Consider the following 15,586-nt stretch of genomic DNA (forward strand, 5'->3'; position numbering starts at 1 on the left):
CTCCAGATGCTCGATGCTGATTGAGAAATTGGCCAAGAGGCAATGAAGGTGCTCTGCAGCTTGACAAAACCCACATCCACCTATCTGGTGAATACAGAGCTTGTCACAGGCTCAGTCTCAGCCTGGTGCTCCAGGAGGCTGAAGCCCCACAAATAGTAAATCAACATCAAAAACATATCCCCGTGGAGATATCCATCCCCGTGGAGATACCCATCCCTGTGGCTGCTCCTCAGGCTGGAAGAAGCCAAGGCATGTTGGGGTGATTCAGCTGCTCTTCCCTGGGTGGGGATTGATAAGCATCCAGGGCCCAAAAAATGCTTTTGTGGGTTGGGATGAGCAGCTGGAGGAGGGGAAACCCACGAGCAGTGATATTGGAGGTATGGCATCCACAGCAGGGGATTTTGGCTCGGCATTCCCAAGAGATGAGCCCTGGCTGGAGGCCACTCTGAAGTTACTCCCAGTCCAGCCAGCCTGTGCACTGAAACCCAGTGGTCTTCTAAAAGCCTCCCAAAAGGGAGCTAGGATGACAAAATTAGGTCAGATGCTGAGGGCTGAGCCCTACAAAGCCTCCTTCAACCAAGAGAAACCCAACCTGGGGGGAATCCAGAGCCACCAGATGCAAAATCATCTGCTGCTGTGGGTCTTAAGGCCACTAATTGAGCAGCAAACTGCAATGAAATTAAAGAGGAGTCGATGGCCCTGAAAGTGGGTCGAGGACAGCAGAAACCCTCGTGCCTCCATCCTTTCTCCCTTAGCCTCGTGCAGAAATGATGCCATTCATCAAGTGTTTGCCCACTCCTCTTCCTCCACCTGAGCTCACACTGCTGCTTGTGACCTCGCTTAAATGCCCTGGCCACTAGCTGTGGTGCCACAAGAGTGTGTGGCTTGTGTCAGGGGCCAGCAGCGTGTTCCTGGGGCTTTCCTGGCCCTGGCAGTCTTCTTCAGGCAATTCTTCATTGAGAAGGATGAGGTAAGCTGTGAGCTAAAACTCAGAGTATCTGTGAATAAGGGCTGAATTTTGGAAAAATAAGCCAGCAGTAGCTGTGGTGGGTTTTACACCCGGCTCTGGCTCTTTGTAGGACACTCGCAAATACCAGGTGAGTATTTGCTGGCCCACGCTTCTGTTTTCATGTGTGCATCCTGAGGAGGTGCAGGCAGAGCTGGTTTTCATGCAGGGGACACCATGATGAGGCAAAGCAGAGAAAGGGGCAGATCCTGATGCTAGCAGTGACCCTGTGCCCCCCCAAAAAACCTCACACCTCTTCTCCCCACCAAATACACCTGGACGTAGACCTGCTGCAAGGCTCACACATGGAGCTTTGCTCCTGCAAGCTTTTTCCAGCATTTTTGCTTGAAAAGTGCCTCTGTCCTTGGTGTGGGCTCCCAGGACCAGGAGGAAACATGGCTTGGAGTATCTCAGCCCGGGCTGCATTGCCACAGCCCTCCTAGCTTAGAGTCTCCCAGGCCCCAGGAAGCATCTTGGTGGGGTCTGATGCAAAGCTGCTCTGTCGTAATTCCTTGGGCAAACACGTGCAACCTCAGCAGGGTGGTGAAAGGATTGAGCAAAGGGCTGATTTCTTTAGAACAAACCTTGCAGAGGTTTATTTAGAGCTGATTAAAAATAATAAAAAAAAAAAAAAAGATTAAAAAAAAATATGTTGTCTTGCAGGGCACACAAACATTTCCAGAAAGCAGTTTCCTGAGTTTATTTTTTCCCTGCTCACAGATAACCTTGCCCCCCTCTGCTCTTACCACACTGTGAATCAGTGAAGGAAACAGTGATAAAAAAACATATTTTTACCCCCTCAACGTGACTGAAAGTGCTTGGGAAATCATTTCTGGTGGGGAGAACAGCATGTGCCCTTCTGGCTGGGGCGCTGCCCCCTGCAGTAAGTCACCCCACAGGAAGGACTGGCTCCTGATTTGGAGTTAGATGCTTCTTAGGGGTTCATTATGTGGCAAAAGCAAATCCACAAAGCGCAGAGAGGAAGATTGCCGAAGTGGCTTTGGTGCCAAGATACTCAAAGAATGTTTTTAGGCACCTCCTGAGCCCTGCCATGGGTTGCCCAGAGAAGACGTGGAGTCTCCTCCTTGGAGATTTTCAAATCCAACCTGGCTGCAACCTGCTGCAGGTGGCCCAGAGGTCCCTTTACCACCCCAGATCTTCTGGGATTCAGTGAAAGGCAGGCAGCAAGAACCACGCCAGGCACCTAAAGCTGCAGAAATCTTTGGGCAACCCTGCTGGGAAACCCCACAGCATCCCTGCCCCAGCTGCTGGACAGCATCTTTATCACCAGCTTAGCTGGAGGCATCTGGTTTCTTTCTTTTTTTTTTTTTTTTTCCTTTCTTTCTCCTGGATTTTATAGATTAAGAAAAGGCAGGAGGCTGCGCAGGCAAAATTAAATTACAGCAGTCAGAAGGGAAATGTAAACCTTAAATGATCGTGTGGTGAACGGGAAGCCTCATCCTAAAGGCTGGCTTGGTAAACAAGCCAGGATGTCACCACTGCCACCCACCCCGGATGAAAACACTCACAGTGACTTATTTCTCCTTCATTTTCCCGTTTCCAGTTGCCCTGGAAACTTCCTTCTCATGCTATTCAGGGGAGCAAAGTCCATCAGGAAAAAAAACCTGCGGCAAGGGCTCGGGGTGGCAGGGCCACCCAGCGGCGCCCGTCCCCATGCCCCCTCGCCCCCTTTCCACCCATGGTGGCGTTGTCCTTGGGGTGGCATCGCCCACTTCGGCTGTGCACACAAAGGCTGCACAGAGCCCTCCTCCTACACGCAGGCTGTGCTGCAAGTCCCTGGCAATTAGCTGACGCAGAGGGAGAGCCGCAGGGCGGAATAACCTCGTGCCAGAGCCCGGCTGCGCCAATTTGTCCGTGTTGCAATTAATTCCCCGTCGGGCCGAGCTGGAGGTGGGCTGGGATAGGAGGAAGCTGTACCGGGTGCCTTGATCTTCTGCGGGGACCTCCTGCGAATCACAAAGAAAAAGGTAATTTAAAAAAAATCTCCAGACTTCACTTGCAATGGAGGCGTTGAGTACGGTGGGAAAAGCAGAGCCCTCCAGTCCCAAGGATGCTGGAGGCACCTCCAGTGGGTTTTGACCCTTGTTTTCTGTCCCCTCTGTCCATGACCACCACCCCAGCAGTCGAATTCCCCCCCTTGGCTGTCCCCACGTTTCTGATGGCATGCAGGGACATAGACACTGCAACCATGACTGAGGTCTAAAGCTTTTCAAACCTGCACCAACCCTACCCAAACATCTCAAACCTGCACCTCTCGCCTACTGATGCAGTCACGAGGGCGTGCTTTGAATATATACTCTGAAAAAAAAAAAAAAAGAAAAAAAAGAAAAGAAAAATGGGGTTTTATACATATTATTTATGTCTTTATAGTCACAGCTTCGCCTTGCTAAACCCTTGGTCTCAAGAGCTTCACCCTTTCCAGTTGCACCATGCACGGGTCTGAGCATTGCCCTCGGCACCTCAAGCCACACACAAGAACAAGGACATTATTTCTCTGGGTCACAAACCCGCAGAGACATTATTTCCCTGGGTCACAAGCCCATCCATCCCACCCGGGGGATATTTTCTTAAGGCATGGGAGCTGGCGCAGAGGAAGGGTGCGGGCACCGGGCTTGTGGCTCCTCGCACCTCCCACGCCCGAAGCGCCAGGAAATACCCTGCGTGCACCAGGGCTCAGCTGCTCTCAGACATTTCCCCCGCACACCCCCAGATATGTAAAGTATTTCTCACGCGTGTGTCTGCTTATATATTGCAGATAAATGCTTATGCATGCAGCAGATGAAGTCGCAGCTAGGAAATGGGAAGGGATGGAGCCAGGGACAAGATCAAGGGCCAGGTGCAAGCCAAGGAAGGAGCGATGCTGAAGTGTGCACAGATGGAGCCCAAAGGCTGTTTTGCCCCCCTGTGTGCCACCAGGCCAGGTTAAATGGGATGGTGGTGCTCCAGGAGGGAGGCACTGTTGGTTCTGGCCTTTACAACCCATGGGACCATCACAAAAAGGACAAATCCCCACTTTCCCAGCTGGACCAGGCCCCCACTCCAGGAAGCTGTAAAGGATTACCTACAGCAGGTGGCTTGTGCTTATATAAAGCTATCGATTGAGCACACTAGTGCATGCCTTTCCATATGCTTGGCTGCTCCTCCCTTGTCAATTCTTGCCCAGGCAACCCAAAACCGCTCCCAACACAGAGATAAAAACAAAACAAACCCATGCTTGCCAACAGGGTGGCACTCAGCTCCACCTCAAAATACCACTTTCAGCTATCCAGCATAGCCAGGCACACGAGCCATGCTCAATATTTCTTTGCAATGCTCCGAGCACACACCGCAGCCACCGAGAGCTCAACGCCTCCTTCCCAGCAAGGGGGAATCCCATCCCAGCACTCCCATTAAAGGCTCTTGCTATTTTGCTCTGTATTTCTTTCCGTCGGAGGTATTTCACCCAGCTTTGTGGTCAAAGGTTCATCCTTTCACCCTTAGCAGGGATTTCCGATGCCAGGCAGAGGGAACACAGCAGAAAGCACCCCGTGCAGCTCGGTATACAAAATGACAGTAATATAAAACAGAAGCTTGCGTCCCACTAAGGTTTCCATTTGTAGAGCAGAACGAGGGCTGTGTTATTTGGGGATGGGAAGGATGTTGCTAACACAACAGGGCAACAGAAATGCCGCAGCTATGAGCCCTTCGCTTCGCGGGGCATCAGCTCAGCAGCTGCATCCCGGGAAACTGATACTTCTCACACCCCCAGCCGCCCTCAAGGCAGCGTTTGCAGCAGAAAGCCAAGTGCATTTCGGCCTCAAGGCTTTGTACAGCCTGAAGAAGCCCCCCCCTGAACCCCAAATCTCTCTCTCCTCACCCCCCATCGCACCCTGCAGCCCCTGCTCCGAGCAAGGTGCCCCCCCAGCAGGGTGTTAAGGAGGTTAACACAGAGGCAGGTCAAGTAACAAACACCTAGTATTTATTAATAAATTAGTACACTGGAAGGCAATTTTTTCAGTTCATTCCCCTCTTCCCCCACTCCCACCCCTTCCCACAAGGCAGCACACGCCACCCTAGTATCGTAATTTCTTCAAATTGAGCATATTACAGACTGTTCATTACGGGAGCATAATAGTTGCAAATATAATCAGACAGACTTCTTATAACGATGCAGCTTTTTTTTTTTTTTTTCCTCCCCCCCATCCCCTCCCCCCCTTTTTCTTATTGATAAAAAGTGAAGTGTGATTTGAAGAGACTATTTTAAGGCCAGGCAGGATCTCGGGAGAACCTCCCCTTATCGGCCATGTCTGTATAAAAAACAAGAGACACGAGTGTAAAAGCGTAGCTCGGTAAGTCTTACACCGCAAGGAGAGCAGAACCAGCAGCCTTTGCCTCCCCGGCTCCAGCACCGGCGCTGTCACGACCTGCTGTCCCCTTCAGCGGCCAGGCAGGATGCTCCTCGCTTGGGTTCCCTTCTACCGCAGGCAAAGGACTGGTTTAGGGCTGTTTTCTATCAGTGTAAAGTCGGCAGAACCAAACCTTTCCTTTCCATTCAACCGCTTCTGCTTTAGCTTATGGGAGCACAATGCATTATTGTCCAGGTGAAAACCATACAATAAATAACCGTGCTAGTAAAACCGCAGCGATGGGCGTGAGCTATACGATAGTACATGAAAAAAGTCAGCTGGGAGTGGGGGGGGGAAAGCTTAAGATGCATTAAGAGAAGGTAACCAGCAACAATCGGCTTTGCGTGTTTCACCGTTCACCACTCCGAGGCGGAAGGGAGGTAGCAGGAGACGTCGTTCAGAGGAACAGCTTTGAGAGAATTGAACCAGGCTACAGAGCAACCCCGGGGCTCAACGCCTAAGTGACACCGGCTTCGTGGTCTTTTAGTTCATTAACTGCGTTTTAAAGTGCATCGACTGATTTGATTGGAATGAGAACAAGAAAAAAATAAAAATTAAAAAAAGACAGACTCCGAAGGGGGCAGAGGGTGCAAAGACTTTAACTGAGAGACAGAGTTAAGGTGGAGAGGCGCGACGCTGGCAAGCTGCCCCCCTCCAGAAACCAAGGACACCTCGAGGAAATACTGGCCATGTATTCTACAGCAAAACCCGCCTGCGCATCGCCGGTCGTCTTAACAAGTGCCAAGCTAGTTCTAGCAGATATTCGGAGAGTGCGTGGTGACCAGTGCCTACAGTAAATCGGGAAGGTGGCTATAGACGGAGTCCAGGAGGGTTTGGCTGGCTTCCTGGCTCTTGACGCCGGCGATCTCGAATAGCCTGTCCAGCTTGTCCTCCGCCTGCGGGATCTCCTCTATCACGTGGAGCTCCTCGGGGTTGAGGATGTGCAGCATGTCGTCGAAGATGGGCTGCAGGTCGCAAGGGTCCAAGCGCACCTGGCGCAAGACTGTGTCCTTCTTTTCTGCAGGAGGAAGGAGCAGGTGGTTAAGAAAACACCCCCCTCCAAGAAGCCTCCACTCGGGTTCCTCCAAGGAGGAAAGCTCCTTGCAGACCCGGCCCATCCCCTGCTGCCCCCTCGGGGAAAAAAAGGGGTGAAGAAGGTGGCAGAAATGCTGCAGAGCCACCTCATGCAGGATCCTGCTAGGTCAAATACAGCAGTTATAAATGCTGAATGGCCAGCACTGAGAAGCGAAGGTGGGAAGGGAGCCAGAAAAGCTGAATTCTGCTATTTTGAGCTGTTTTCACTGGGTCAGCTTCATTTCTGCACCCGAGTATAGATTTGTGAGATTGCCTGAGCTCAGTGCTCCACCTTTGTGAGAAGTTAAAGACGACTGAAGGCAGCAAATTAAATGCAGCAAATTAAACCCCCTCAAAAAGCGGTGGGTGACTAATGGTGATTTACATCTCACGTCACACAATGCAGCAAGCGGGACCAACGGTGAGAGAAGAATAGGAAAAAAATATTATTTTTTTCATCTCATGCAATAACCCACCCCAAGGACCACAAGCCCCCCCCAGACGTCCAAGGATGCTACACCTCTGACAGCACTACAAAGGAGTTCAAAACCTTTAAAGGTGTTTTCCCTCCCAAATCTTTGCTGTCAGGATATTCCTGGTCTTGAACTGGCATGTGATGAACAATTACTTTAATGACAACACATCCCCATGGTGGGGAACATGCTGTGGTCACCCTTTGGGTACCACACATGGCTCTTTGGTCCTCCCACGTCCCCAGGAGGACTTTGGTACCTTTGGTAATAAAGGAGCCCGTCCGGCTGAGCGCAGAGGAGCCGCTGGAGGTGGAGTCGCACCGCAGGAGGGGCTCCGACTCGTCGACGAAGAAGCATTTCTTCTCCGAAGGAGAGGGCTCCACGGTGAGGACGGTGGCCTCAGGGGGTTTCGGGCTGGGGCTGGGCGTGGGGCTGAGCGGGCTGGGATTCACCGGCAGCGCCAGCTTGTCACCTTCCAGCTTCGAGGGAAAGGGAGAAGGGAAAAAAACAAAACAAAAACCCCAAATTGAGCCGTGAGGATGCTACGAGACAAGCTGCTGCTCCAAACCATCCACATCCCAAGGGGAATTTGTGGCAGCTTTCAGTACATCCCAGCCCATCCTGAGCACAAGCCAGGAAAGCAGATGTCTGTGAGAGGTCACCATGTGCAGGGAACCTCCTTGGAGGTGACCTGCTGACCCAGAACGGGCACCAGAGGTGACTTTTGGGGGACATCAGTGCTAGTATTAGATGTATTGCATGCAGCTCAGCAGGCAAGAGGGGGACCTGCACCCCTGGTGGGAGCAACCACAGCACTGGGGTGGCACACGCAAAAGGTCTGCCCAGGAATTTACTTGCTTTAACTGGCTTCTCCTTTGCACGCTCAAGTAAAGGGTTCCTAATGCCCAAAGTACAGCTCCTAGAGGCTAAGTGCCATGATGCCCTAGCAGGTGATCCACTCCCATCCCAAAAAAACTACTCCACAGCTCTCATTTCTTAAGAACGAGGCATAGCCTGGCTCTGCACTTCCAACCAAGAGCTGCTACACCCCTCAGTGAGGTCCACGAACCACGCACACTTGACCAGGGTAGCAATGCTGAACCACTTCTGGTGGCCTCAGATGCCAGTTCCTCACGCATCGCTGGGATTTCAGCTTTTGGGGACACAATGTTCCCGATTTACATCCACCCTGCCTTCCAGTGGGGATGCTGAGCCACATTCCAAGTTAATCATTTGTATGCCCTGTCTGGCCCCTGCTCCCGTGAGCACCCCATTAACGTGTTATGGAGAAATCCATCCCCAGCTGACTCGGGGTCAGAAAGGACAAGCAAGGCCTTGTGTTGACCACGCCATCACCTCAGCAACTTCACTTTTACCCCGTAACCCTGAAGCAAACCATCAGCCTGTGTTTGGCTCCACGGTCGCAAAGGCACAGAGAGCCCAAAGTGCCATGTGGACCTGTGGAGATGCAAACCCTCCAACTCGGCCCATGCCTTGCATCCTTCTTCCCATGCTTCAGCCGCCAACGTTTGATGCCTTCAGCATCTCAGCATCCCCTTGGGGTGGGGAGCCTCAAGCACAGCATTTTTGGTTTCCACTCCCACAAGCAGGAGAGCCTCAGGGCTGCGTCCCCATGTCCCTGGCCAGCAGCTCTGCCCCTACTGCTCTGAGGACCACAGATTATTTAACATCATCCCAGACCCTGTGTCCTTGCTGGAAACACCAAAGAGCAGAATTCTCCTCCTGCAGAGGCCAGACATGGCCATTCCTCCCTGCATCCCTTCACCTGCTGCCCAGAAATTAAAAAAAATGCTAAATCTGGACGAGAGGCAGGGCGCTGCAGAGCCACCTCCATGCTGGGGAGGGACAGATCCAGCAGCAGAGGCACAGATGTGCCCGTGCGTTCCTCATCTGTGTCGAGGAATTCGCCGCCCACAAATCACATGTCCACTGAGACGCCCGTTAGCTCACATCAAATTCACATTTCAGTCTGTTTGTGGAGGAATAAAAAGGCTTGTGTGGTTGTTTTCTTTATTTTTTATTTTTTTCCTTTTCTTTCCCCTTTTGCCCCCATTGAAAATAAACAGGGAGGAATTGTTCTGGCTCAGCGCGTTATGCAATAGGCGTGTTATAAATAAAAGTCAGCTTTAATTTTTAATTAAAAGAGCCTGCATTCTGCTCTCAGACTCCCTCCCCGAAGCAGCGCGCCGACGAGCTGCAGCCCGCTGCCACCAGCGGGGGAGAAGCAGTGCCTGGCTGCCCTCCAAGCTGCGGTGTGCTCCTGTTTCCCCTACAAAACCAAACAGGGTTCATTTCTCCCTCCTTCAACCCCATTTAGTATCCGGCTGCAAACCTGAGCCCTGATTTCCACACCAGACCTGGCTGCCAAGGACCCCTGAAATGGAAGGCACAGAGAAAACACCCACCCCAGCCCTGCCTTCCCAGCAGAGGGGAAAACACTTCCCAGAAGCGTGCGAGTTATTTGGAGTTTAATTAAACAGCTGCTAAAGCACGCTAGAAAAAAAAAATCACCCGGGGTTATTTGACTGTAGGCGTCCTCGGAGCCTGAACCCTTGCGAATAGCTGAGCGTTCGTCAGCTTATTAGGCAAAGCAAACAGGATGCTCGGATGAGCGTTAATATTTAAACCGCGGGAGGAAAGCAAGTGGGAATGAGGGCTTTGAAAGGGCAGGGAAAGTAAAAGGTTGCTCTGAGGTGAAGCCTGTGGAATAGGTGTAAAAACACCATTCATAGCCTGTGACTCATCTGCTTGAAACCAGCGCCGCAATTCCTATTTCAAGCGAAACCACAGCAGCCTTGCTCCTGCTCGGGCTGGAAAAAAAATAAAATAAAAATCCTCTGCAGTACTTTTGCCCTTCCAGAGCGACTGTATTTCTCACCTTTCCGTCATCGTTAGAGCAGTCCTGCATTTGCCACTGAGGCTGCATTTGCACCTGCACAGACAGACAGACAGACAGAGCCGTTAGATGTGCGGTCCCGCGAGGCGAGGCGAGAAGCTGATGGCTTTTAGCGAAACACCAAGCGCGGCTTTGACGCATCAGCAACCTCCTGCAACCAAGCGCAGGTCCATCCTGCCGGGATGCTGAGCCTTTTTTTTTTTTTTTGAGCACTGCAGCAAAAAGTTTGCAATGCCAAAAAAAAATCCTGAAGGCTCCTGTATGCTCAGAGCTCTTTAGGATGCGGCTCTAACACGCTGCAGCATCCCCTTGGATCTTGAACTGGCTGGGAGGATGCTCTATGCAGGGGAGGATTTCTGCAGGCTGTTCCCAAATGCCTTTTGGGGAGGGAGGAGGAGGACAGAAGCAGAAGGAAGGCGTAAGCCTGGCCTTGCATTCATTTTATGTAACATTTATGGAACTGCCCGGTGCCAGCACGGTGATCCCACTGGCTCTGCTTGAACTGCTCGGTCCCATTTTCTGGCTAAAAAACGTCTGCCTTCATTTTACGGTACCGCAATAAAAGATCAGCTGGGACAAACGAACTGCAACCCCTCTGCTATTTTTATTTTAAAAATAAAATCAAATCAAAATCCCCCTGAGGTGATACCTCCTAGCGAGGCAGCAACCAGCCGGTCATGAAAGCCCTGGGGACACAAAAAACAGCCCAGACCCCAAACCACCCAGCCTGAGCACCGGCAGGTCTCAACCTCAGACTGCATCAGCTCAAAACAACCCTTGCAAGCTGGTTATCAAGCTGCTGATCCGATCTGCAGAAGAAATGCTGAGGAGGAGGAATGTGTTTGTGTTTGCTCAGTCCAGGTGGCTCCTCCAGGGCTCGCCATCGCCGTCTCCGAGTGACACCGGCCTAAGGAGCTCGGCGGCCTCAACCATGGGAGGATCGAGCCTCAAACGCTGCCGGGAGCCGGGAACTGCTCCTTCTCGGCCAAACCCCAAGCCCCAAAAGGCCACGTTTGGGGTTGGGTCAGCCCGGCTCTGGGCACGGAGCCCACAGCAGCTGCCGCCCGTGCTTGGGTCAGGTCGGGTTTTTCCTGCCCAACACAAATAGGGATGAAACAGCCGCTGCTTTTAGAAAACAAGCACAATTCCCAAGGAGGGGAAACCTCCGCAGAGGGAGACGGTGGGGTGATCAGGTCAGGCGGCCACATGTCATCCCGGAGGGGATAAATTTAGAGTTGAGGTCACAGCTTCCCGGCTTGCCAGCCGACAGATGACACCGGGCAGACACCAGGCCCGGGCTGTAGGCCTCAACACAGAGGAGACAGGAGGAGAAATACCAGTCTGCAGGAGCCCTTAAACCTACAGGACACCCTCACGAGACCACCATCTGGATAAAGAGCTGGATAAAGAGCTTCCAAACTTAACTATGGGCCAAAGAAGTCTCTGTCTCCTTTGTTTTTTTCTGATCCCGCCATCTTCCAGTTTCTCCTCACGCTCCTGAGCCCAATATGCTGCAAACCAAAAGGAGATGGGGCTACAAAAGCCACGAAACCTCAAACCCAGCTGCACCTGCTATGAAGTTATATTTGTGCTTATCTCCAGTTCTCCAGCCTGGTTCAAACCCAGCCTCGGTTCACTGAGAACTGACCCAGGGTTTAGAGCAAACCCGCCAAAAACCGGCGATGCCCAGTCCTGCCACCACTGCGAACCCAACCGGCCCTACTCTTTCCCCTGGCTCCTGGCCACTTCATACTGCAGCTTCGTGCCAACACACAGTCAAATTACTGGCCCCAGCCCAGTTCTGCTTTGACAAAAGAGGAAACGAAGCAAATCCACAGGAGCTTGAAACCGCCCGAAGCCAGGGCTGGATGCAAACACTGTTGCGCCAGCCTCCTGACCCCGAGGTTTTGGCCTGCAAAAGAGGAAGAAAAGGCCCCCAAAAGTGCTGCTACTGCCTCACCCAGGGCTTTCACATCCCTCTTCTGCCCAGCAACCCCAAAAACTGCACAGCTTAATGTCACACAGTGCTAACACCGAGCTTTTCCTCTGCCATATGTGCTGATTCACAGGATTATCTGCAACGGGAAATTAGCAATGGACCTAAATCTCACTGAGCTCAGGGCTGCAGTTCTCTTCTCTGTATTCAAGCCCCTCCATGTCTCCCCTATTACCTATTATTTTGTTGCTGAATACCCCGAGCAAGGCTGCCTGCTTCCCTCCATCAGCTCCCCAAAAGATTTGGGGGAACCAGCAAAGCCATAAATGTGAAGAGCTTGGAGCTGCGCTCACAGTAGCAAACACAGCATGGCTTACGGTCACCACTCAGCAGCCACCTGAAAATGCTCTTATCCCCCAAAATCCCACTCAGCGTCCATGCCGCATTGAACTTTTCCACTTCTAACCCCCAAACCGCAGTCTGCAGGGGCTGCAGTGAATTCTCCCTCTTCTCTGCCCTTCGCCTCCCTTTTTCTGCTGCCGTCAGCATCGCTAACCTGGGGTGTGCCCGGGCTCGCACGCTGCCCTAGCAGCCACCCGTCTGCCCTAGCAAGCATGCCTGGAAGGGCAGAGATTTTGCAAAGCCTTCCCTATGAGCTGGAAAAAGAAATCATTCGTTGCCAGTGCTGAACGGGTGCCGTGCAAACTCAACATGCCCCAAACCCCTTCCTGCAGCCACCGCGCTCTTCTTTGTTTTCTGGATCAGCGACTGCTGCAAAAACTTGTGAAGTGATTCAGGGGGCTAATCCAGTTTTAACCTAAATTCACGCAGTGTGGTGTAAAACCAGCATAATCTTTTGTTGCTAAAAAAGCCGTCAAATGTTCAGTGGAGCTCTTCTTTATGCAAAGGAAAGTCTTCATGCCACATACCACAATGCTCCAGAGGCTTGCATTAATTCCCTTTTCCTACGTTATCAACAGTTTTAAGTATTTATATTTTGGAGCCCCAGAGGCTCCTGTGGGCATGGGGCACTACGAGAGCAGCTTTGCTCCTGTAGATTGCACAGGCTGAAGATGGAAGCTGGACATGGGATGTGGTACAAGGATGCAACAGAGAATGGGATGGTGAAGGAAGGCTGGATTTAGGGTACCGATTTGCAGCCTGAGAGCTATGTCAGCTCTGAGCTGGGGGTGTTGGTGTTTTCTTCTTTGCCTTACCCTACCATAGCTGTTTTCTGCAGGAAAGGGGGATTTCCAAGAATTTCCCCATACCAGCACATGCTTGCTGCTTGCTCCTGCGTGCACGCTGCTGGCACCTCATCGCCCTGCTAGCTGCCATATGCATTACTGAGTTGCTTATGGGAGCCCTCACTCCCTCGCAGCATAAAATGCTCTTTTTATTTTATTTTTATTTTCATTTTTTTTGGCAAGACTGCTCCCACACGACTCGTTGCTCGAGGGATGTAACGCAGCACCGACTTCTGCCACGACTCCTTCGGATCAAACCAGTTGGGTGCAGAGAGAAACCGCCTCGACCCGGGCTGCGTTTGGACAGACAACTTGTTGAGAGCCAAACAGATTAGCGCTAATTAAAGGCTTTCATACCAGAGCAATTAAAAACAAACCCAAACAAAACCTCAGTGTCTGCTCCCAGCATTTAGCAACAGGCTGCCCCAGCCAGGACTGCCGCGATGCAGCTCAGCTGTGGGCTTGAGGCTCCAGGCCTTGGGGGCTACCTTGCACAAGACGCTTCCCACAGCTTTCTGCCTCTCTCCCTGTGTCCCAGGGGGATGGAGCAGCCCCTGAGGCTTTCAGCATGCCCAACCTGCAGAATCTGACTCAAGGAAACGGGTTACAGCAGGTAATACCTTGCAGGATCCATGCCCTGGGGCACTGCTAGGATTCAGCATCCCACGCCCTGCTGCAGCGAAACCACCAGCCTTCAGGAACAGCCACAGGTATGGTTGATCATTACAGACTCATCAAAAAAAAAACCCCAAAGGATAGATGGGGGAAGAGAAAGTGCCAGCTTGGGTGAATTTGTTAAAATAGGCAGAAAAAAAAAATCCCACTTTCTTTATAGGCAAAGCAGACAACATGCTTGTTTTCCTCTTAGCACGAAGATGAAGGTTTTGTGTCTACTGGGATTCCTTATAAAAGGAAATCAAGCACTTAAAGAATCTCTAACACAGTCAAATCCTAATAGACAAAGCTTTGAGCTGCTCACCAGAACACCCCTGAGGGGCCCTGCAGCATCTCCACGTGGTGAGCATCAATTCCCCAATGCCTTCTACCCACTCAGCCACCACAGCGATTCTGTAGGGTTTCCTCCTGGGAGGCTGATTGTTTTTTTTCCAGCCCAAGTTTCCAAGCACCTTGCCTAACAGGCACAAGATCCAGAAAGCCTGTGTACAAGTATCTACAAGATCAGGGTTTGCTTATTCTGCAAAATATCCACTCACTGGATTTTCAGATTAATGGGCACACATCTAAGCAAGTTCCTCAGTCATCAGAAGTCCAGGGTCTCAGTGGGTCACCCTATAAAGCCAACTCCCAAAGTTAACACCCTCTTTTTTTAATTTCTTTTTTGTTGTTTGAGAACAAGCACTTGATAATCCTGGCAGAAACAGAGCAATGTTCAAGAGCATTGAACACTGCACAATCTAGGTCTGTTAATTAGATATTGTGCTGACAAACCAACCCCAGGTTTTATCTGATGTCTTAGCCCAGCACTTTACTGTAACACTCAAAACAGTAACCAGGAGAACAGAGTTTACTACCTGCTCGAGGAGACCAAAAGGACAACGTGTCCTCCTGGCACATGGCACAGGCTGGAAGCTTTATCCACATGTATCAGAGACTTGTAAGACAACAAGTTTGTTTGGTTTTTTTTCCCCTATGCCTGATTTCCTAACTGTAATTTTGTCTCAGGCTTTCACTTTTATATAAAAAAAAAGCCCACCAAAAACCTTGGAGGATGGTAGGAAATGGAGAGCGTGACATACTGGAGTAAGAAGGAATAAAACAAATTATGAAGCACTTTGCTGATGAACTCAATGCAAGCCAAGGACTTCCACTAATACATAGAAACTGGTTTTGTGCTGTGGTTACAAGAGGCCAAGACGTTCAGAACACTGCTGTGCTACACAGTCATGTAGGGTATGCAAAGGGACCAGAAGCTGCTCAGAGGGGCCACCTGGGGATGGCCCTGCCCCAAAAAAGGGATTTAGGAATCCCCTGCCCCACAACCTTGACTATATACAACCATAAAGGTGCCTTGCCTGGTCCCCATAAGCTACACACAGAGGTTTGTAGGAAGCCACCTGCTTCCCTTTGAGTGGAAATGACTTCCAAGACCAGTGGGAGGTGTTTCACAAACTGGTTTGGGGGAAAGAGCCCTCCATTGACCTCCCCACCTCCATCTATGTATTGTCCCATTGGCTTTCACGTTCAGAAGAAGCCCAATCCACCACCTTCCGAAACTTCTTCGTAACACCACTGAATTACAGCCCCTCAAAAAAAAAAACAAAACCAAAAGGTCCACCAATAGCTAGGGTGGCAGGTAGCCAAAACAACCTGAAAAGGTCAGCAATGTTGGTTTCTGATCTGCGCTACCAAAAACACCAACCCAGCCAAGACCTTGCTACAGGATATCCTGCAGCCATTATTTATTCTCCAAAATTATGGGAAAGGCTGTTCTAAAGTCAGAGCTGCTGCAGAAAGGATACAGTTCTGGAGGACAGCACACACAGACCCTTTATCTATGGAGGGGACG

At 51.1% G+C, this 15,586-nt stretch overlaps 1 protein-coding gene across 3 annotated transcripts in view; it reads right to left on the bottom strand.

The window, feature by feature from the left end:
* Positions 1 to 5,221: 5,221 nt before the first annotated feature.
* TNFRSF21 (TNF receptor superfamily member 21) overlaps positions 5,222 to 15,586 on the bottom strand; it is a 31,347-nt gene continuing 20,982 nt past the window's right edge. For 2 of the 3 annotated variants that reach the window (XM_038176656.2, XM_072036536.1), the window contains exons 5-7: positions 9,859 to 9,912; positions 7,219 to 7,438; positions 5,222 to 6,430 (exon numbers count right to left, since the gene is read on the bottom strand). In XM_038176656.2, coding sequence (XP_038032584.1) covers positions 6,201 to 6,430; positions 7,219 to 7,438; positions 9,859 to 9,912 — 504 coding nt within the window. In that variant the 3' untranslated portion in view covers positions 5,222 to 6,200. The remainder of the gene's footprint in view (positions 6,431 to 7,218; positions 7,439 to 9,858; positions 9,913 to 15,586) is intronic. The other variant, XM_072036537.1, reaches the window with a different exon arrangement.

This window comes from Anas platyrhynchos, chromosome 3 (assembly GCF_047663525.1).
Source record: "Anas platyrhynchos isolate ZD024472 breed Pekin duck chromosome 3, IASCAAS_PekinDuck_T2T, whole genome shotgun sequence".
Taxonomy (NCBI): Eukaryota; Metazoa; Chordata; class Aves; order Anseriformes; family Anatidae; genus Anas; species Anas platyrhynchos.